The following is a 22,647-nucleotide window of genomic DNA, read 5'->3' as shown; positions in this document are numbered from 1 at the left end:
ATTGTAAACAGGCTACCCCCACCTAAAGGGTGTGTAGCTCTCACATAATCTCTATGCCCTCCTCTTCCACAGGCTCAAGATGTATAGAAAGTAAGCACCCTGGCTTCCTGCTGAGTCACTTAGCCAAACCTCTAGACTCCCCAAGTTGACACCATGTATCAACCATAACACACTGTTTTCCAATTTTGTGCACTATGGTCTTATAATATGTATGAGATAATTTAATTCCTTTGCATTTACTTAAGCATGTTCTGTGAGATAGTACATTGTCTATTTTGGAGAGCATCTCATCTTGCTGAATCTTGCAGAGAAGAATGTGTATTGTAATGTAGGGTGGAACACTGCAGATGTTACTAAGTCCATTTATTGATAGGTTTGGTTCAATTCTGGTATTTTTTGTTGATTTTTTTGTCTAGTTGATCTATCTGTGACAGTGGGGTCCTGAAGCCCCCCCATTACAATTGTATTAGTGCTTACTTTATTTTTCATGTCTAATATTTGTTTTACATAGTGGAGCACACTGGTATTTGTTGCATATATATTTGTAATTCTTATTTCTTCCTCTTGGTTTGTCCCCTTTACAAGGATGTAGTGACCTTCCTTGTCTCTCTTCATCAATCTTGGCTTGAAATCCACTTTGTCTACAAATAGAATAGGTACTTCAGCTTTTTTCTGGGTGCCTATCTCATGAAGTACTGTTTTGCATCCTTTGACTTTCAGCCTATACATTTATTTTTTAGTTAAGTGTGTTTCTTATATGCAGCATACTGTGTTTTGTTTTGTTTTGTTTGTTTTCCAGTACTGGGAACCAAACTCAAGACCTTGTGCTTGCCAGACAGGCGCTGTACGGCTGAGCTAAATCCCCAGTCCCCTATGCGGCATATTGTTGACTCTTGCTTCTTGATCCATGCTGCCAGTCTGTTACCTTTGATTGGTGAACTGTGACCAATTTACCCTGATGGTTGTAACTGATACATATTGGCTTATCCTCATATTATTTTTCTGTTTTTGTTAACCTGTCTTCCCCGGTTTAGTTACTTGCCTTGCTGGTAGCTTCTTTCCGTTGGGGGTCATGGAGTTGTACTCTTTTTTATCTCTTTCTACAGTGTCCTTCAGAACATTTTTCAGTGCTAATCTGTTGGTCATGAATTTCTTCAGGCTTTCTTTGTCACAGAAATATCTTATTTCTCCATTAATTCTGAAAGATAGTTTTATAGGGAACCTTCATTCTGGGTTAGAGGTTTTTTTCTCTTAGAGCTTGAAATAGTTCACTCCAAGTTCTCCTTAACATGAGGATTAGAGTTAAGACATCAGCTATGACTCTGATGGGCTTTTCTTTATAGGTGGCTGGTTTCTTTTCTCTAACAGCTTTTAATATTCTGTACTATACTGAATTCTCAAATTCTGTTATATGCTTTGGGGTAGTTTTTTTGATCATGGCTAATAGGATTTCTATATGCATCACTTTTCTGTATGTCAAATTGCTTTTCCATGCTTGGAAAGTTTTCTGCCATTACTTCTGTGAACAGATTTTTTTTATGGTGTTTGTGTTATGTCCTGGTTTTTTATTGACTTTTAGAATAAAATAGAATAGAATAATAGAATAATCCTATGTTAAATAGGATTTAATTATTCTTAAATAGAATAATCCTATGTTATTCTATTTTGCATCATCTAGCAGCCATTGGATTTTTGATGGTCCCTTGCTGCTTCTATGAAATTTTTCTTTTCATGATCGTTAATGACAATCCAATTTTCTGTATCTGATATTCTATCCTTACAGTGGTTTATTCTGCTGTATACTTTGAATAGAACGTTTAATCTACTGGATATCTGGTCAAATCTGTTTCATGCATTCCATTTCTTCCCTATGTTGGGCAATCATGGTTTTCATCATTTTCCTAAGTGCTTCTATTTTTTTTATTTGTGTCTTTCTATGTTCAGTAATCATGTCCTTTATTCATAGCTATCATCTCTGATGTTACTGGAAAAATTATTTGATTTGATTTTCTCTAGAGCTTCCTTAATGTTCTTTGTTAGTTCCGCCATTACCACTTAAGAAAATCTAGGTGGCTGCCTTTCAAAATGCTCCTTCTCATAGCCCCTTGATTTGCCTTTGGCTAGCTGGAAGTCTGGGGTTGCATCTTGCTTCTGTTATTTTCTCATTTTATATTGTTTTTCAGTTTAATTCCTCCATTGATGCTTGTAATCGTTGATGGTGAGCTTTAAGAAATAATTACTTCTCAAAGAGATCTTCCAGATGTATCTGGCTTTTGGATTTTGATTCTGCTGTAAGATCTTACCTTTTCAATTTGTTGGGGATGAGAAAGTTCTGCCTGTTTGGCCTAGTCACTGGCTCTCTGGCACTAACATATAGTATTGCTTTTGACCCTCAGGCAATGTCAGTATTCGGATACCAGGAAGAATAACTGATTATAACAATTATGTCACACTGGCTAAAGTAGTACAATCAGTAACAACAATAGCATCAAACACAGCCTAGAAAATGACGAACTGTGGTAACTACTAATTTGCCCACTTCACCATATGAATAGGATTTGTAGTTATAAAACCAAATCTAAAGCAAACCACAAAATGGTACAGTAAATATTCCCTCAATATGGTGATTTTACTCAGGTGAGAAAATGTAATGGGGCTAAGGGAAAAAATAGAGAAACAAAAGATAAAGAGATTAGAAACAAGGCTGCAGAATACAGGAAGATTACAAAACTTTTTTGAATTGGTGAAGACTGGAGGAAGGGAAAAAAGGAAGAAACAAAGAACAGAACAAACAAAAATCAAAAAAAGTATAAACAATGTTCTCACTTGTACAAAACCAAGTACAAACAATAAAGGAGAACAAAAAGTAAATAAAAATTTAAAAATTAAAAAAAAAGCAAAGAAAGGAAGAAAAGTAGAAAAAAATGTGAACTTCAGGGCATGTCTTTGCTGTCACTGGCTGACAGAGGGGTTAGAAATAGCCCAGACCTATGATGATTCCAGCAAGCCAGTAGTAGAATTATGGCAGTTGTAGATAATCCCACCAAACCTGGGTCTTTAGTTCCAGTGAAGTTCAGGGCACTTCTGGTTTCTGACTGTGCTGGGAATTTAGTTTTTCAGCCCACAACACTCTGAATGACAGCTGTTGGCTGGAACTCAGCTCCCTGCCAGCTTAGACTTGGCCTCCTAGCCTGCTGTTGACTTGAACTTGGTTGCGCCTCACTCTGACACTTTGAAACACTACATGGAACAAACCTGCAGCTGTTTTAAGTTCTGAATTTTGTTGGTCCCCTTGTAAAATGGCTATAGGCAAACTGACATCTTCTGGGGGGTGAATCTGAATCTAAATAACTCACCAGCCACTATAGTCCCCAGCGTCTACTGCTCTGTTCCACTGGTGTATTTCTAGAGGTCTTTGGGCTTGCCAGTAGTTACCATTGTCCTATTAATTCCATACTGCCCCTCTTATGTCACAAGCTGGGGTCAGGGAGAAACCACTCCTTGCCACCTCCATCCTCTGAGTTGTGATCCCTCTTTCTGCTCTCTTCATGACTCTAATTTTCATTTCAGATCCTTGCTGATGGGATACTGGGGACCTTTCCCCTTCCCCTCTTCCTCACATTGCTATATTCCAGCATTCAGATGTCAAATATTGGAAAGGCTGTTTCTCTGCTGCCATCTTCCCAGAAATCCTCTAGTTTTAGCTTTAAACCTTTCTTCTGTTCTTTTATTTCTTTCTATTTCAAGGATTCTTGTACAGATATAATGGATTTTCTTTATCTGCCTTTTACCTACCATTTTCTCTTATATCCTTCTTACTTCTATTTCTTGTCTTATTTATATTCATTATGTCTTCTATCATGTTTTATACAATATCAATCCTCTCTTCTGTCACTTGTAGTTTACTTTTTATTTCTGAAATAAACAAAATGTCTACTCTCTATATATTTGCAATGTTCTTTAAGTTGTGTTTTCACATCCTTTTGTTGGAGGGTCAACTGTACTGGGTAACCACTGTTAATCTGAATTATTGTATTTTTAAGCCTGTGGTCCTTCTCTGCTACAGAAACTTTCAAAGTTTTTTTTCAGTGTACATCTCAATCTTGTGTGGAAGTTTATTCTGCTTAGAAGTTTCTTTAATCTACTGATGAATTTTACTACTTTCTTGCTCACAGAATAGAATCTTTAAATTGATACAATGGTTTTACCTTTTTGATAATATATAAATGAGTTAAACTTTCTCAAAACATATTCTCAGGGAGACTGTTTTGGGAAAAAATTAGCTTTCCACATTATTTTGTTTCAAGGTTCCTTATAATGACCAAAGTTTTAAGTGGGTCACCTAATGCAGCCAGGCTTTCCTAGATCCCCAAGTATCAGCCTGGTTTAGGGCTTTTGATCACCAGTGACTTCTTCTCCTTACTTTGCCACCAAGGTATGTATGCCTCACCTCTCAAATGCTACTTTTCAAATGATTCCACGTGGACTTTTCTGTTGTTCCAGTTCTCTCTGTTATTCCCACAGTATCTCCTTTTTAACCTCGTGAAGTCCTCCAGCCTTTGGACCCAAAATACCACATGGAGGAAACCTCTTACATATAATTAATGTCTACTTTGCATTGTGAAGTGATTAGAGAAAATCTTGATTACATAAAGCCACTAACACTATGGTACTCCATCTTCCTTCCCCCTTGTTTCCTACACTCTTCTTATTGCAGATAGCATTATAAAAACTTAGAGTCAGAGAACAATCCATTCTACTTGAATAATGGATGAAGGTCTATTAGGAAAATTTAAAAAATGAGCAATGACAGGATTCTCAGTCCTAAAAGACAAGCAGCAATTTATAATGTGGTCAGTGAAGTAAAGAACATTCCAAGTAAGCCAGGCATGGTGGACCACATCTAAAATTTCAGAATTCTGGCAAGCTAAGGCAGGAGAATTGCAAATTTGAGCCCATGGTTGGGCAACTTAGTGACATATGTCTCAAACTAAAAAAGTGCTGGAATGTAGAGATGTAGCTAAGTGTTAGGTTCAATTGCCAGTACTTTAAAAGAATGCCTGAGGTAGAGATAAACAATGTCTCTAACACATATGTTCTAATGAACATAATATCATTTTCTTCATATTCATTGTAGTTGGTTATCACCATAAAATAGCTGACAAGACAGTTTACTCCGTTCTAGTGTGACATGTACTATTGGCTGGCTAACCCACTATAAAATGTAGTCTACTTCTCTACCTACCACAATTGCAACAAAAGTAAACACTAGATTTTCTTGCCTTCTTTGCAGCTAGTGATGGCCACAAGATAAAAATCTGGCTAATGAGATGGAAGCAAAATATGTTAGTGTTCTAGGAAGGTTTTAATGAGTGGAATGTAGTTATCACCATTAATCCTGCCTCTTTTAGCTCTGAATACAGATGAAAATGTTGGAGCTGCAATCTTATAACCATAAAAGAAATGCCAAAGTGTTTTCATTAATTCCCCGACACTGTGGAGTAATATAACCAGAATGTCCACAGACATCTACTTTGAAACTTCCTTTTACATGAGAAAAATAAACTCACTACTTAGGGACCTGTGATTCTGGTACATTATGGTATATTATTTAAAGCTGAACAAGTCCTCTGAAAGCCAGATTATTGCTACTATAAGCACTTTGCAAGTATTAACACAATTAAGATCATTTATCATCTGGGGTCTAAAAGTAAAGAGACCACTTGCAGAATCTTATCAAACTACTGATCCAATTGTGTCCTAATAGCTACACAATTCTAGTAGTGTTCCACTGCCCTACCACTGACTAGGTCCTCCTAAGCACTTAGGCAAAACCAATTATGAAAAACAGTAATTGACTTTATCTTACAAAGAAAATCATACTACAGGGCAGAAATTTTGAAGCACAGGGTAAAAATAGTAGGAGATATATTAGGAAAAATTGGCTGGACTCATATAGTATATGCTATGTATACCTTACACAATCGACAATATGAAAATGTGAACTGTTTTAATAATCTAAAAAGCACAAATTAACATTTTATTTTTTAAATTAAAGATCCAAAATATGAAATTCTGTGGTAAATCTTTTTTGAAAAGAATTCCAACAAACCTTTTGATTTTCCTGTATTTCCTTCCTCATCTGTTGATTTACAGCAATTCTGGTCAGAGATCTGGGAAAATAAATACTGATTTAATTCATTTTTTCTTAAATGTTTGAGACTAGTCTAATATTCAATGTATTAGAATACTCTGGAAAAGAAATTAAAAACTCTAACTGCTTTAAGAGTGAAAAGTATACATTTTTATCTAGCCTAATTTGGCAATGGTATGATAGTTTTTATATGACATAGTATAGTAGTTGATTCAGGTAAATGGAGATTCAAAGTTTCACATTTTCACTGTATGCATTAAGTACTGCCATAGGTTCTTTACTATCCCTGGACCCTTGAGTTATGACCAGACTCACATATAAACTTGGGTTATGACCAGAATTTGAAGTTTAACTTATGACCAAAGTCTTAGTCTTAAACTATGACCCGAATGTTGGCCACTTGTGTGGTTGTAAACAAAGAGTTATGATGCCATAAAAGTATACGTGTCAGTCTGAGCTGAGATGTGCATGCTTGTGGACATGATTTTGGTCAGTTTTTTATATAACTACTATAATTACTACTATCAAAACTGCCCCAAAAAGCTTGAAAAGAAGCTAAGGCAGGAAGGGAAGGTAAAGAAAGCAATCATAATAGGAAAGAAGAAGGATACTGTGGAGAAATATGAGTGGCGTTCATGTGACTGATCTAGCTAACATGTATAGCACATCAAAATCCACCTCTTCTTATAAAATCTGTTTAAGGAAGCTAGTGTTGCAAAAGGTGTTACTCAAATTAGTAAGTCATAGTCAAGAGTGTTACACAAGTTAGAAAAGCTATTATTAGTGTGGATAAATGACAGGCAGATGGCAGGTTACAGTCTGGGTCTGTAATTTATGAAAAAGCTAGGGTTATAAGTGCAGATCTTGAAAAGGATAATCCATCAGCAAGTGATAAAAGAAGGAAGGGAAAAGGAAAAAATATATATATACATCTATTTATCTATCTATTTATCTATCTATCTATCTATCTACAGTTAGATAGGTAAGATAGATATAAAATGAGAATTGGGGTTCACTGCATAACTAGGCATGGTGAAGCAGCTAGTGCTGATAAAAAGGATGCTGAAAATTATATGCACCACTTTGAAACCATGACACAGAGAAATGGCTTTTGCACTCAAGTTTTCATCTGTGAAGAAACTGGTCTTTTCTGGAAGAAAGTGCCCAGGAGAACATACATTCTCCAGATAGAGAAGAAAATGCCAGGCCTCAAGCCTATAAAAGATAGGCTAACATTACTGCTATGTGTCAATGCAAGTGGTGACCTCAAGATAAAGCCTCTCTTGGTTTATCACTCTGAGATCTCTACAGTGTTCAGAAAACATAAAATCATGAAGAATAGGCTAGTGATAATGTGGAGATCTAATGCAAAAGCCTGGGTAACAATAGTACTTTTCCTTGAGTGGATCAGGGAGGGTTTCTGTCCTACTGTTAAGAAATATCTACAGAATAATGGTTTATCACTTAAAGCTCTCCTTACCATGGACAATGTTCCTGTTCACCCACAATATTTGGAAGAACTGGCTGAAGAATTCCCATGGCTCTCAGTCAAGTTCCTCCCACCTAATACAACTCCTGTACTGCAGACTATGGATTCACAGGTTATAGCTAACTTTAAGAAGTTATACACCAAAGAACTGTTCCAGAAATTTTTCTAGATGTTTTCAGATACAGATTTAACCCTTAAAGAGTTCTGGAAGGAATATTACAACATCCTTTCCTGGGTGGGGTTAATTGAGAAATTCTAGGCCAATGTCTAAGGACAATGAGATCTGCCTGGAAGAAAATGTGGCATAAAAGTATACAGGAGAGAGACTTTGAAGGCTGTGTAGAAGGGCCTGAGCCTTCAACTAATCCTATGGTTGATGACAATGTCACTATAGCAGAGTCCATAGGCTTTCAGGTAGACAGTGGTGATGTTGAGGAACTGGTGGAAGAACACTAAAGGAATTGTCTACAGAGGAACTCAGCAACTTTTGGCTGGACAACATAGAATGGCAGTACAGAAGCTTTCTGAAGAGGAGGAGGGAGGGTATGAACAATCTGTGCATCAAAGTTCTTCTGAAATAAAGGAAATCCTAAAAAAATGGCCAGAGGTACAAACACCTATAGAAAAGACCCACCCAACAGAAAAAGCCAATCGTTGCATTCAGTTGCTTAAGGACAATGTCATGTCACACTACAGAGCAGTATTCAAGAAAAGACAGAAATGCACAAACTTAGTCCAGTTTTTAGTTCTGAAATGGCTGAGACTCACTGGGCCAGAAGCAGGTCCCAGTAGGCTAATGACTCTCCCAAGGAGAAAAAGGACACCAGAGAGCTAGATTCCTAAAGTTTTCATAGAAGGAGACTCTCCTTCCAAACAATAACTACCTCCCATTTCATGTCAACCTGAATGGTGAGTACGGTATAAAATTGCTGTTTCTGGTAAACTAGGCATATTTTATAACTTTTTGAGAATAAACTAGGAAAATTATTGGTGTTTCGGGTGAATTACGCACATTATGCAATCCTTTTTTATTAAGGAAAGGTTAGCCAAGGGGTGCTTTGAAAGGTTTGGCACACATTATGGGTACTTTCATCATTTCTTATGGGAAAAGCAGTCTTGATTTACACCAACCAGCCCTTGCAAACGAATTGAGTTTGTAAGTCAAGGGTCCACTGTAGCTTTACTTTTAAAAATACGTGACAGAAAAAAAATTATCTTGTGTTACTTTGCCCATACACAGACATTCTGATGAAATTACTAACATCATCCTATCTGTGAATGAAAACAGGCAACTTTCAGAATATTTGTACATAAAAAACTTCGGTCAACCTGGTATCTTAGCAGAGTACATCAGTTCTAAGATACAGACGATACAACAGATATACCAATCCTTTGGTATACATTGGGGATTTGGTCCAGATCCACACACAGGTACCAAAATCCATGGGCTTTCAAGTTCCTTTACAAAATGGTGCAATATCTGAGTATAATCTGCACATTATCTGTCAGCATATTTTAATCATCTCTAGATTATTTAGAATACCTAATATAATGTAATGCTAAATAGTTGCCATACTATATTGTTTAAGGAATAATAACAAGAAAAAACCGGTACATGCTCAGTCCAGACACAATTTTTCTTTGAATATTTTCCATACACATGAATTTGCAAATATAGCACTTGCAGATAGGAAGGGATGATTGTAAAAACTTTATATTATTCAACTTTAAAGAGTTTATAAGTCCATTATAAAGACACAACTTAAAAAATGTATTAGCTAAGGGCTTTATTTTTTCAACTCTAAAACCCCCAAGAATGCTTACTTCGTCATGTGTCCATCAATTTTATACATAGAAGAAAATTACATAAAAATTTAAATTGTTTTTTTTTGTTTGTTTGTTTTTTTGTTTTTTCTCCGGTACCGGGAACCGAACTCACGACCTTGCGCTTGCCAGGCAGGCGCTTTTTGCCGCTGAGCTAAATCCCCAGCCCCTAAAAATTTAAATTGTTAATACAAAGTTCTGTTTTAAGAAAAGTTCAGGCAGAAAGATATAACTTAAGCCCACAAGTGGGTATTCTTTCCTAAAATTTGGCACCATTAAGAGAAATTATAACAAAAATTTAACGAAGCAAAATTTTCATTCATTTAGCAAATATTTCATTTTAACCAATATTTACTAATTGTCTGAATGGCTTTAGCAATATGTTCAAGTCTACAATTTAGCCCTTACAAATGTCAGCATATTTTGCAAATTGTTCTTAGTAACCAACCTCTTACTTGCAGCAGAGTTCAGCACAAGGACCCCTAAACAGTTGTACTGCCTTGATGTCAACAGAGCTAATCAACTGTTTCATTAAACTAAAATTGTAAGTATTTAATTACAATAGCTTCTGAAATTGTAAATCAAGAGTAGTGTAGATAGGTATATATGTATACATACATAGTTCCTATTTTAGTATACAAGTACTGACTTTTCCAATTCTTGTTTAAACTGTTTAAGTATGGCTACAAGAGTCATATGTATATTTATTATTAATCTGTAAATAAAGTTACAAATCCCTTTGCTTACAGGGTATCATTAAAAGATACTTTGAGCCATATGTAGTTGTATATGTCCAGTAATCCCAAGACTATGAGAGTCTGAGGCAGGAGGATCCCAAATTCAAGCCTAGCCAAGGCAAATTTAGCCACTTAGTGAAACCCTATCTCAAAATTTTAAAAAAGGGCCGGGGATATAGCTTAGTGGGAAGGCCCTGAGCTACATTAGCTATACTGCGTGCGCACGTGTGCACACACACACACACATATATAAAAAAACCAACAAAAAAACCCTCTTGTTTCTTGTGGCCAAAGATGTACTATTCAATATTTTAAAGCAATGGATATCTAGATTAAGATTTTATTATATGCACTGTGAATAAATGAACAATATTGTGTCTTGAGACAAAAAGAGGCCTAGCAATCACCTAATGCTTCAGAATGCAAGCTGAGGGCACAAATGCTCTCCAATTACTTTCAATATAATACTGTTATATTTGCATTTGTGACTTGTCACATGTTGTATCTTCCCAATACCAGCTAACTCACTTTATATTTTACAGTGCTTATGATCTTATATTGTCATCTGAAAACAAAATACAAATCCATTAAAATCATGTTATTTTGTAAATTCTCATAAAATCTGAAATGTTTTGTATTGGTCATTTTAGATATACAAATATATTACTGAAATGGAAGGTATGTTTAATATAAATATTTTCTGGACACAAATCAATTAGACATCTAGATTGTATTTCAAAACAGAAAAGAATTTCACAAAATATTTCATACATTTAAGACATTACTCATTGTTCAAAATATAAAAGAGAAAAACTATGATTTAGTTGTACTTTGAGTATAGATATTCTATTTAGAAAACTTCCATAAGGGAAAGAGATAAACACTTCCCTGTTATTTATTGCTTAAACAAGAATTTCTTTGATTATGATATGATTTAAAAAACTATTTTATAAAATATTTTTTCCAGTTAGCACTTATATTGTTTGGTCAATTTTGCATGCCTATATCTTGTAATCTGAGCAACTACTTTGAAGGTAACAATATGCAATATAATAACCACTGTGAATTTTCGATCATCTTGTTTTGAAATTCTGTATCATTTCTTTTTCTCTTTTTAAAATAAAAAAATACTTTTTTAATTCCATCAGCCTCCAAATAACCGTGTGTACAAGCCAATACTTTGTTTTAATTAAAAAATATAGATTAATGATTACTTGTTTGATCAATCTTATATATTTCTATTTGTTTTCCTGAGAAACCACTTTGAAGTTATCAATAAGTAATACAATAACCATGGTTAATTTCCTACAACTTTGTAACTCTGTTTTGTTTGTATTACTCTTATACTATTTTGTAAATGGATGTGTGTTAATAAGTTTTCCTTTTTCTATTTTTTAAAATAAAAAAATATTGAATGACAAAAGTTTCAAATTTCAAAAAAGGTATATACAGAATTAGCAGCATCACATTAAATGAAATCAGTTATTCTCATAAAATTTATTTAATGGAAAAAAATTCTGGCTAAAATTAAATCAATAAACTTTAAAATACCTTGCTTTTATGGGGAAGTTCTGTGAAATGTCTTTCATTAATTTTATGGCATCATAAACTGGAGTGGACTTTATCTGAGAAGCTGCTTGAAAACTTAGATCTGGAAGGAAAAAGTATTAAAAAATTTAGCATATTAGACCTTTATAGATATATCCATTCAATTTAAGTATTTTACTCAAATCCTTCTTACCACATATTCACATATAAGTAATGTCAACACTTTCAAATTTAGCATTCTTAAAAATTTTAAATGTGAAGCTATTATATATCCAATTAAGGAATGCCTTACTTTTGACGTATAATTATAACATAACACTTATTATCACTTTAGTTGCTATTTTAAAAACAGAAAATTGAAGAATAGTTCCGTACAGTTGGAGGTAGTTGGGGAGAAGTGGGGAGTAACTACTACTGAGTTCCTTTTTGCAGTGATGAGAATTTTCTAAAACTGACTGTGGTAATAGTTGCATCTTAACATGTACCAAAAACCATGGAACACTACAGTTTAAGTGAGTGAATTACATAGTATATATAAATAATATCTCAACAAGGCTATCAAAGAAGGTTGTTAGAAGGTATCACAAAAGTTATGGACTATGCAGAAAAATGACATGTGCCTATGACTGACCAAAAATAATTTCAAATAATAAAGAAGAAAAATTACGAATAGAAGATATATAGATCGATCCAAACCACGTTTTGGTCACAAAATATTGGCTTGCAGACTGTCAGCCCAGTAGCTGTTATAAGTCTGTGACTGCATGTTCTCTCACTAATGTTTTCATCAAGAATTTATCAGTGAAACATGCTACTATGGTTTATATCTAGATGTCCCCCTAAAGCCTCATGTGTTCACAGTAGGTCTTTTAGGAGGTGACTGGATGATGGGGCATAACAGCATATTAGTCCACTGATGTGTTCATAGCTAAATGTGATACTGAGAGGTAGATCCTGCTAGGAGGCAGCTCACTGAGAGGTGGCCTGGAAGGGTGAATCTCTCTTCCCGGGCTCCTCCCTTCATATTCTGCTTTCCTGAAGCCATGTCCGTCTGCCATGCCATACCAGCCTGGAGGCAACCAACTATAGACTGAAATCTTACCAACTGTAAGCCAAAATAACCTCTGCTCCTGTAAACTACAGGTGTCAGATATTGTGTCTCAGCAGCAAGAAGGAGACTGTGGCACATGCAATGGTCTAACCAGATCAAAATTTAACTTCTGATTTATCTTAATAATCACAATTTTAGATCACATTATACATTCCCTGAAGTGTGATTTTAATACTTCAGACTAACCTCGAAGATGAATCAGTAATATACATTTTAAATGATAAAATATCAAAAAACTATACAATTTTAATCTAACAAATACATGAGTTGATCTTCTAAATATGTATTCCTACAAAAAATGTAATGTATATTATCCACATCATTTTTAATTAGTCTCCTGACTAATTTATAGTATATTCTGTAAACTTATTTAATGTAACAGAAATCAGTTACCAAAATGCTATGTTAAAGCAGCTCAAAATACTATACCTTGTAACTCCCAGACTTTCAAAGGCATCATTTCTTTGTTACTCTCAATCAGGTATTTTTGGAATACTGTCAGATTATCTTTAAGATCTGAATATATTTCTCTGCATCAAAACATTAAGTTATATTAGTTATTACCTACCATAAGTCAATATACAAGCAGTATACTTTTGAAATCAATTTTTCCAATTAGACAAAACTAATCATTCATTAAAATAATAAACTTGATACAGTTATCTACATAAAATAAAAATAATGAAGAATATAGATCTATATATCTCCTTTTTAAAGTGAAGAAAGGGGCTGGGGATTTAGCTCAGAGGCACAGCGCCTGCCTGGCAAGCGCAAGGTCGTGAGTTCGATTCCCGGTACCAAAAAAAAAAAAAATAAAGTGAAGAAAATAAAAATCTAGAGAGGCATACTGTATTTCTTAACAGTGTCCCTAAGGGATGAAAGAATAAGGGCAGCATTATCAGTTTTTATGTTATATGTTGTTTAAAAAATTGCAAATATTGCCTTTATAATTTAAAATAACGATTTCATAAGGAAATGTTGTACAACCTTCACTTGGTTTTAGCTAGAAGGCTAAGAAGAATCTTTTTATTCAATCTTAAGAGTTCGTTTTATTTCTGAAAAGCTCCAAATTTTACTATTATAAAAAACTAAAGATAATTTTGCTCAATGTTAAACGTATTTAGCATTTTATAGAGAGTATCAAATACTAATAATACAGCAGAATGCCACTTTACATCATATGAATCTTTCGTCTATTGCTCAAGAAAGGAAGACATGCTGTCATTTCATATTTAAAGAGATTATTTTTTGAAGAAAAATCTTTAGTTTACTTAAAAAACACATTCTTAGTCACAACTTAAAACATATTTTGAACAGTCAATGGAAGTTAAAATTTTAAAAAATGAAATGAAACATATATATGATATATACGAAATACATCAACTTTACAGATAAATATACATACAAGATCAATATCTTGTAATTTTTACAACATGTTGGAGTCACATTTTGAAAACAAACGATGACTGCTTTCAGAGGAAAAGAGCAATTGAATTTCGGCCTAAGAAGAATTCACAAGGAATTAAATGAACCCTTCAGCTTTCAATATTTTATATTATAGAAAAATATGTTTATAAAAGCTATTATAATGTTTTTAGAATTCAATAATAATAATTTTCATGGGTTAAAAAGTTTTACCTAATTAAGGCAACATATGTATTATTTATGTAATACTTCAAACTAAAGGACATTTACACTAAATGAGAATCAACTGAGTCACTGCAGAAGAAGAGGGTATTTACTCTTACAAAACATCCCAGAGTTATAAACGCTTTCTGGAAGCATGCAATTTATCCCCACAAAAAGTTACACTAAAAAAATTATGCATTTTAAGATGTTGAAACACATATGAGTATGTCATAACTATGCATTGTTAGTCACTACTTTACTAAGATTTAATCTCTTTGTAAAATGCATCAACTTTCTGAGGCTAGATACAAACACACTAGCCAATATACTTTAAAAATATAACTTACTTACCTGTTTAAGTTAGCAGTCTCCAAAAGTATTACAATTGTTCTATATAGTTACTAAACAGAATCAACCCTCATTTCTTTTATACGTATTTGTAATATTAAATAAAAATTAAAGGTGTTAATAAAAACACTCCTTTAATTTTGTTTGTTTAAAGGAACCAAACTTTATCTTCTTGTAAGGGAAAGCACACACAAAATTATAGCTACCCCCATTCATGAGTATTCAGAAAAGACTCACCATATATTCCTTGTCTTCACTCAGTGTGGCAGAAAAAAAGGGGGAAACAACTTTAATCTTTGAAAGGTTACTTATATGAGTATATAAAATGGACACCATATAGTAAAAAGGTTTTAATATGAGAATCTGTGGCAAAGTAATGGACAGAAAATTTCCTCTTCCGCAGGGGGATAAATTTCTTTAGACTAGAGACTCAATGTTACCCATGACTTTTTACAACCCACAAATCTATAAAGTTTTAGATACTATAAAGTTTTGTTTTTTATTTCCTGCTAGAGGTAACTTTTAACTTTTTCAATCAAATTTTTCAAAACACACTAAGTCAAATTCATCAAATGAAAAGTTACTTGATCTGATATTTTATGAATGTCGTATTAAAAGTACCTTTAAAATAAACCAGAATATTAAAACATTTTCCACAGTTCTCCAAATTAATTTACAAACAGAATTAAAAAATCACTGAATTTCAAAATAATCAATATCAGCTAACATTATTATTAGAATAAATATTTTTACCCTTTTTTGTTTTTTTTTTCTCAAAGGAAATTCAATTCAGGCAATATTTTGTTCATGGAATTATTTTAAGAAAATATTTTAATAAGTAATAAACTGATAATTATAACTCCAATTTCTTTGATACATTTTTAACAAACATGTTTATAAAGTGCTGTGAAGTGTTCAGAACATTTTATTACTAAATTATTAACTTATGTTCTGTCTTTAAATTTAAAATCTTCCTAAACAAATATTCATTATGCAGTTAATCATGGGCTTACGTAAAACAAGTTGCTTCTTTTAATTAAGGAAAATCATAATCATACTTGGATGTCACATACTGTGAATGAAGCACAGCATCAAAAATGCTACAAGGCTATAACTTATTGGCAATTTACTTGCTGGTTTATGCCACTGTTTCATATTTTCAAGATTTAGTTAATGATATCAATGTGGAGCCTTTGCTCATGGGACAATTAATTTTTTCTGGGTGAAAGGAGAAAAATGTACATTTTACAGTGCCCTAAATTAGACAGGACATCACAATTCTAAATTTCTATTTTTTAGTTGTCCAAGGATGTTACTCAGTATTAAAATGAAATTTGAACTCTCAATTTAAGTTATATCTAACTAATGAATAAATTTCCTTAAGATTAATTTGTAATAAACATCAACAGTAAATAATTCATCATACAGCAACAGGTCAGAATTTTAAAAATATAAAGAGCTGTTATAAATTAGCAAAGGAGGTAAACACAGCAAGAAAAGTGAGCAAAGGCAGGAATAAGTAATTTATTCAGGAAGAGATTCAAAGGCCAATAAACATGGAAAAAAAGTTCATTCTTGCCACAATAAACTGCCATAGTTGACTATTTTTAAATTCAAATTATAAAATTATCCAGTCTAGTGAGGTAAATGCAGAAATTCAAAAGAAAAAACCCCAGCATTTCACGTGTGAAATGAACAAAAGTTTAGAAACAGTGACAGTGGTTAATGAAGTTCTGGGAGTGAACACATTCACATACTGGGGTGAATGTATGAATTCCCATAATTTAATGAGAGAAATTTAGAAGTACGTATCAGAAAGTTCAAGTATGCAGACCTTGACTTTTCAGTATTTTTCTTAGAATCTGTGTTAACAAAAATCTAAGATACATACAAACTAGTATACAAAAATATTCAATAAAAAAGTAAAGAAGTAATCCCAAGTCCTATTCCGTGGATTGTTCTCAATGATGGAATATCCCATAGGATATGAAAAAAGCAGCTGCATGATAGTTTGACTGTGATGCATGCACTTACTTATAGTTGTACAAATATGCACAGAAAGGTTAGAAAGATATATGCCAATATGTTATGAAAGCAGCAGTTGTATAACTAGTGATTTTTAAAAAATGATTGTACTTTTTTGCTTTTCCTGGCTTTCTGACACTTGCTACTTTTATAATAAGTAATTTATATTTAAGTTTATTTATTTATAATAAAAACAATGGTGTGTATATATAAAAAAAGTCCCAATATAATATATCAAATTAATTCCTTTAAGAACATAAGGGTATAGTAATACCAATTTCATTTCAATTTAGACCTACTTTAGTTTCCCAAAGAGAAATCCTTGAACTTCATCTGCTTCAGTCTCATCTTCCGTAACAGTATTAGTCACAGCTACGTTTTGGAAACAAAAACAAAATTAAAAAAAATGTTTTCAGACTAATTAAAGAACACGTAATTGACTGGGTGTGGTGGCGTACACCTGCAATCCCAGCACTTGGGAGGCTGAGGCAGGAGCACTGTTGCGAGTTCAAGATGAGCCTAGGTTACAAAGTGAGCCAGCCTGAACTATGTAGTGAGATCCTGTCTCAAAAAAGACAAGGAAAAAAAAAAAAGAACTGTAATCAAAAATTAGTGTTCACAATGAAATAAAGTTTCATTTTTTTCACCTTGTTTTTCCTTATGAAGCAGCTCCCTAGACATGCATGTGTATAGACTTAGATTCCTGAGTGTGCTCTCTTTTTTTAAATGGGCTTGGACTGACTAACACATATTTAACAACCACAGTGAATGCTTTGTAGATTATTTCATAGTCACATTGTATCTTATACCTAGAAATGATAAGACAAAGTGCCTGCAACAAGCGCTGGGATTAGCTTTTAAGTCTTGTAGGAGATCCAAACCCTAATAAATGCAAATTCTTACATTTCCAAGACCCTGAAAAATAAGTAATCTTTAGAAAGACAACAAAACCCATGGACTCAAAGATGAAGATATAGTATTTTTGTGTCATTTCTTTTGTCCCTTCACAAATATATTGTGTGGTACCTGGAATACATGAAAGATGCTTAGACATTATAAGAATTATGGCCTCTGATAGCATAAAGTTGCTGTTCACCGGAGTGCATCAGAGCTTGCTAAGTGTGCTTCCCCCTTCTGGAACTCTCAATTCTCCAGAACTAAAAGTAAAAACCCGGATGCTTTGATCTAGTCTTCCTTTTCCTCCTATCCATTCATTCACTGGGCAAATATTTACTGACTGGTTACTATGATGCTTACTGGGTGAGATATCAAGAGCAAGATGAGAAACAACTGACACAGACCATGCTTGGTAGCAAAGGAGAAAGAAAAATGGGTAACTTTAATAGAATAGAACTTTTCTAACATAGGGCATAGAGACATGGGATATACAAAAGGGAAAACGGACCTCTGATAGAGCAGCAATAAAGAAACACATTTCTGAGATATGAACTGATATAATATATGAGTCTTAAAAGATGAGTAAGACTTAGATGAAATGAAAAAGGTGGAAGAAAGGAAGACAATGGAAGGCAGAAGGAACTGCAAAAGCCAAGGTGTCATCAGAGGCCTGGTGGAGCCCAAGCATGGAGGCATGCAAGGAACAGAAATATCATTTTGAACAGCTCAGCACTGCAAACCAGAGGGTACAACTGAGAGAGCTCTAAGGGAGAGTGAGGCAGAAAAAAATCACATTATGAAAAATTTGTTTGCAATACCATACTACCCGAATTTATGAGAAGGCTTACAGGAACTAACTAAAGGATTTTTTTTTGTCCAGTTTGGGGTTTGATTTATTTAATTAGTACGTGTGCATAGTAACTAATGTTTATATTTCTTATGAGGAGTTGGTACATCTACGTAACACTTCTTAATTCTTTATCTCATCCCCTTTCCCTACCCCCTCATCTCCTGATGCCCTTCCTTTTTTTTTTTTTTTTTAAAGAGTAGAATCACAAAGTCAGATTTTCATAGTCAGAAGTTCATTTTGAAAGTCCTATTGAGAACAGTTTGCTTAATATATTCTGGAGGGTGGGGAACATGAGAGCATTAAAGACCAAAGATCAGAGGGATAGCTGGTTAAGTCTTTTACTTATACCCAATGGCTTCCTTATCATTTTTAGCACCATGTAACAAATGACAGTACATTTAAGGTACACTGAGGCAACAGAAGACACTGCTTATTGTTAGCAATGACTGGCCCTGGAACTCAGTGTATCTCACGCTATAGCCAGTCAAGCTGGGGACACCTAAGGGACTCAGTAACTCTGTCAACCTGTATTCATTAGTGACAGACAGACAGAGAGGGAGAAAGGGGAGGAGAGGAGAAGGGAACTCAAAACTCTTGTAAATAGAATGAGGAGAAATATTCCAAATATATGTAAACTTGGTGGATAAAATATAGGGAGTCACCTGACTTTTTAAAGAAAATTCTACAATGCCAAGGACAGCTAGAACATGACTGACATTACTATCATGATTGTAAAGCATTATAGAGCTATATATGAGCTATGGAGAAACATATAAAATCTGTATGTTACTATTTCTACTATACTTTAACTCTTAGACCAAAAGTATCTCATTTCCAGTAACACAGATCTTTATTTCAATCACATTCTGTGGCACCAGCCAGAGCTAAGTTTGCGATTAAGGTAGAGACTCCAAGGCCAGATTCTGAATAAAAAACCAAAGTTAAAGCAAAAAGGCCACAGAAATGTATATGAAAGGAATTAAAAACTCTTAACAACCAGGCATGAGTAATTTTAGATAAAAACAGGTATTGAATGATTTCCATGAGTTCTGAGAACTTCTCAGTTTACTCAAGTTTCTAGCTGCTGCATACAGACTGGGGATGTCCAAATCAGAAGCTGAACATACCTGTTACAATAAAAAAATTTCAAAAATGAAGTTTTCTTACTTATGTATACTATGCGGCCCAAGACAACTGTTCTTTGGTCACTTCACCCAGGTAAGAGCCATGTGACAAATGATACTTTGTTCACAGAAATGTGACATATGATGCTTTGTTCATAGCCATATGATAAATGATACTTTGCTCATAGAACAATAATGGGCAGACACTGGTTTGTATATTATAAATATGATGAATTTACCTGATTTAACACATTCACAGTGGTGCCACGGTTTGTATATCTTGCTGTTGGGTGGCATGAACCACCAGGGTACATGGCTAACTGTCCCATGGGGTGGCTTTTTAACAGTTTTATTAGTAAAAAGACCAATAAAGTGGCTAGATCCACTTATACCACCAGTGGTACAGGCTCCCCAACGGTAGGAACAAGTTAAAACAATTCACAAGCTCCACCTATCATGTTTAAAATAATTATACTGACCATCATAAAAATTTCAGGAAGTTTCCTGAGGTTAGTGGGTCAGAGCTAGAGATATAGCTCACTGGCAGAGTACTTCCTGGCATGTAAAGGCTCTGTGTTTGATTTCTAGCACTGCAAAAAATTGTCTAAACTACTGTGTCACCAATGAGTACAGGATGATAGAGGTACTATTCCCTTAGATGCCCGCAGGTTAACGAGATACAACATGGGCTACCCTGTGTTCTTGGGCCAGTCACTGCTAGCCTTAAACAGTCTCTTCTATTGCCTCAAGTATACTATGGTGCCACAAATGGTTGGAAGTCACTGGGTATAAGAAAAATAATATACTGTTTTCTACTTTAAAAGAAGTTTTGAGAATACAGTAATATTAAATATATTTCTTTCAGTTTAAAATAAAATTCCAAACTAAGGAAGAATATGACCACTCCATGTCTAGCCTCAAATGAACACCTGTGGTATTATATTCATTAAATTAAAAAATCAACTAACTTATCATCCTACTCAATTTAACAGAATAAACTTACTTTTAGCTTGGGTGTCATCCAGTGCTTTGTATTCTGTGCTCTTAATAGCTAGCTCCACACCATAGCCAGATAAATACATTTTTCTTGAACTTGGTTTCTGTTCAAACACATTTATTTTATAAAAAGAAAAAAGACTTAGTCAAGAATATTGTTTTAAACGGTGTATTAGGACATCAGGGCAAATTACTAATATTGAAGGGGAAAGCTCTATTTTCTTTCTCTTTATTGTGGTGCTGGGTGCTGGAGAGTATAAACATAGGCAAGCACTCTACTAGGAGCTACATCTCCAGCCCAATAGAGAACTTAAGGATTTTACACATTGTAAAATATTATTTGGGGTAACATTTATACATAGTTGATGAAGAAGCCAGAATTTTAGAACCCCTTCTTCACTATCTGAAAATTTTACCATAACGCCACAGCTTTAATCACTTTTACAATGAAAAAGTATCCGATCTCTATCTGTTTTACTGTCACAACATTTACATGTCTACCATAAGGTAATTAACAGAGGATCATAAGATTTGGTAAACCACCAAATGCTACTCACGTGTTAGGTATAGAATGACTGCATATGCCACAAGTAAATACTGAAAAGGAGATGCAAAGGAAACAAAAACAAAACAAAATAAAACAACAAAAACAAAAATTCCTGCTTAAACATTCCTTCATGTTTCTCAATGATTCACATATATCAAATGCCATGAATTACGATCTGCTTTTGGAATGAGGCACTACAGCTGACTAATGGAAATATTATCTGAATTTATGATCAGAATTTTGGTACCTAACTTCTTCCTCTTGCTATAAAGAGCAAACATAAAAGGTATTGCTAAAAATGACTCCATCAATCGAAAAGAGTCACACTTTATTCAAATAAGAAAGCAACCTGGACACAAATACACAGTATTTTAAAAGGTTCTTTCCAGCTCTGGACTAAAATTCTTATACTGTGCTTAAACCAGTAGCATTTGGTATATTACTGAGGGGTTGGAAGCCAGTTTAACCTACTTCTCAGCAAATGCTTGAAGATGTGTCTTTGCTTAATTCAGGTGAGCACAGAGGCAGTCTGACAATCCTAAACATGGCAGAGGAAGCTACAGGGGTAGAGACTAGAAAGGAAGAAAACCCTAATTGTGTTAACTCTTTTTTATTCTCTTCTTTCCTCTCTAGCCTTAAAAATATGACCAGAGTGACTATTTCTTGACCTGCTCTATTTTCAAATAATAATATGTAAGAATTTGGCTTCAGGTATGCAGAGATGTATCAACACTACTTCCAACACTAAAATTTAATTTGCTATTATCTGAGGCACATGCTGTACTGAAAGATAGTATGTGGAAAGCTAGGTTACTTATAAGTAATCTGACAAAGTTGAAAGTCTATTTAAAAGTTTTTAATTTTATACTGCTCAATTGAAAATACATTTTAACTATCTACTTGAAAGACAATCAGCTGGTAGCTAAGCAAATCAAAACTAAGGCCACATATCTTGTCATCATTTATAAAAGAAATGGAATCCCACATAACCAATTTCTATTATCAGTTTTAAAGAATTATTAGAACCTTAATAATAAAAGAAATATTTATTTAATTCATATCTGTTTACTCTATTTGAGATTCATTAATATAAAATTTAAATTATAGTTTGATAACTTCAGGTTTACAAACCATATTGTTCATAGGACAATTTTCTTTTTTCATTTTACTTTCCCTCCCAAAAGAAAGTTAGCATACATGTTCATTTTTATTAGGATTACATATTGATTAGATTTATATTATAGCTGTTATAATTGTACAAGGTGTCACTCATTGAATAGAAGGCTATAATTTGATGGTATAAAGTGACCTGGTAGGTCTGGGATATAGCTCAGTGGCACAGTGCCTTGCTTGGCAAGTGCAAGGTCC

At 33.9% G+C, this 22,647-nt stretch overlaps 1 protein-coding gene across 2 annotated transcripts in view; it reads right to left on the bottom strand.

The window, feature by feature from the left end:
• The window catches only part of Uggt2 (UDP-glucose glycoprotein glucosyltransferase 2), a 188,522-nt gene that overhangs the window by 124,441 nt on the left and 41,434 nt on the right, over window positions 1-22,647 (bottom strand). For both annotated transcript variants that reach the window (XM_005374097.2, XM_013516208.1), the window contains exons 6-10: window positions 20,740-20,836; window positions 17,165-17,237; window positions 13,293-13,393; window positions 11,756-11,855; window positions 6,113-6,173 (exon numbers count right to left, since the gene is read on the bottom strand). In XM_005374097.2, coding sequence (XP_005374154.1) covers window positions 6,113-6,173; window positions 11,756-11,855; window positions 13,293-13,393; window positions 17,165-17,237; window positions 20,740-20,836 — 432 coding nt within the window. The remainder of the gene's footprint in view (window positions 1-6,112; window positions 6,174-11,755; window positions 11,856-13,292; window positions 13,394-17,164; window positions 17,238-20,739; window positions 20,837-22,647) is intronic.

This window comes from Chinchilla lanigera, unplaced genomic scaffold (assembly GCF_000276665.1).
Source record: "Chinchilla lanigera isolate Chin_1 unplaced genomic scaffold, ChiLan1.0 scaffold00003, whole genome shotgun sequence".
In the NCBI taxonomy this organism is placed as follows: domain Eukaryota; kingdom Metazoa; phylum Chordata; class Mammalia; order Rodentia; family Chinchillidae; genus Chinchilla; species Chinchilla lanigera.
Note: the sequence above shows the minus strand (reverse complement) of the source record. Positions and strands in the feature narration are given on the sequence as shown.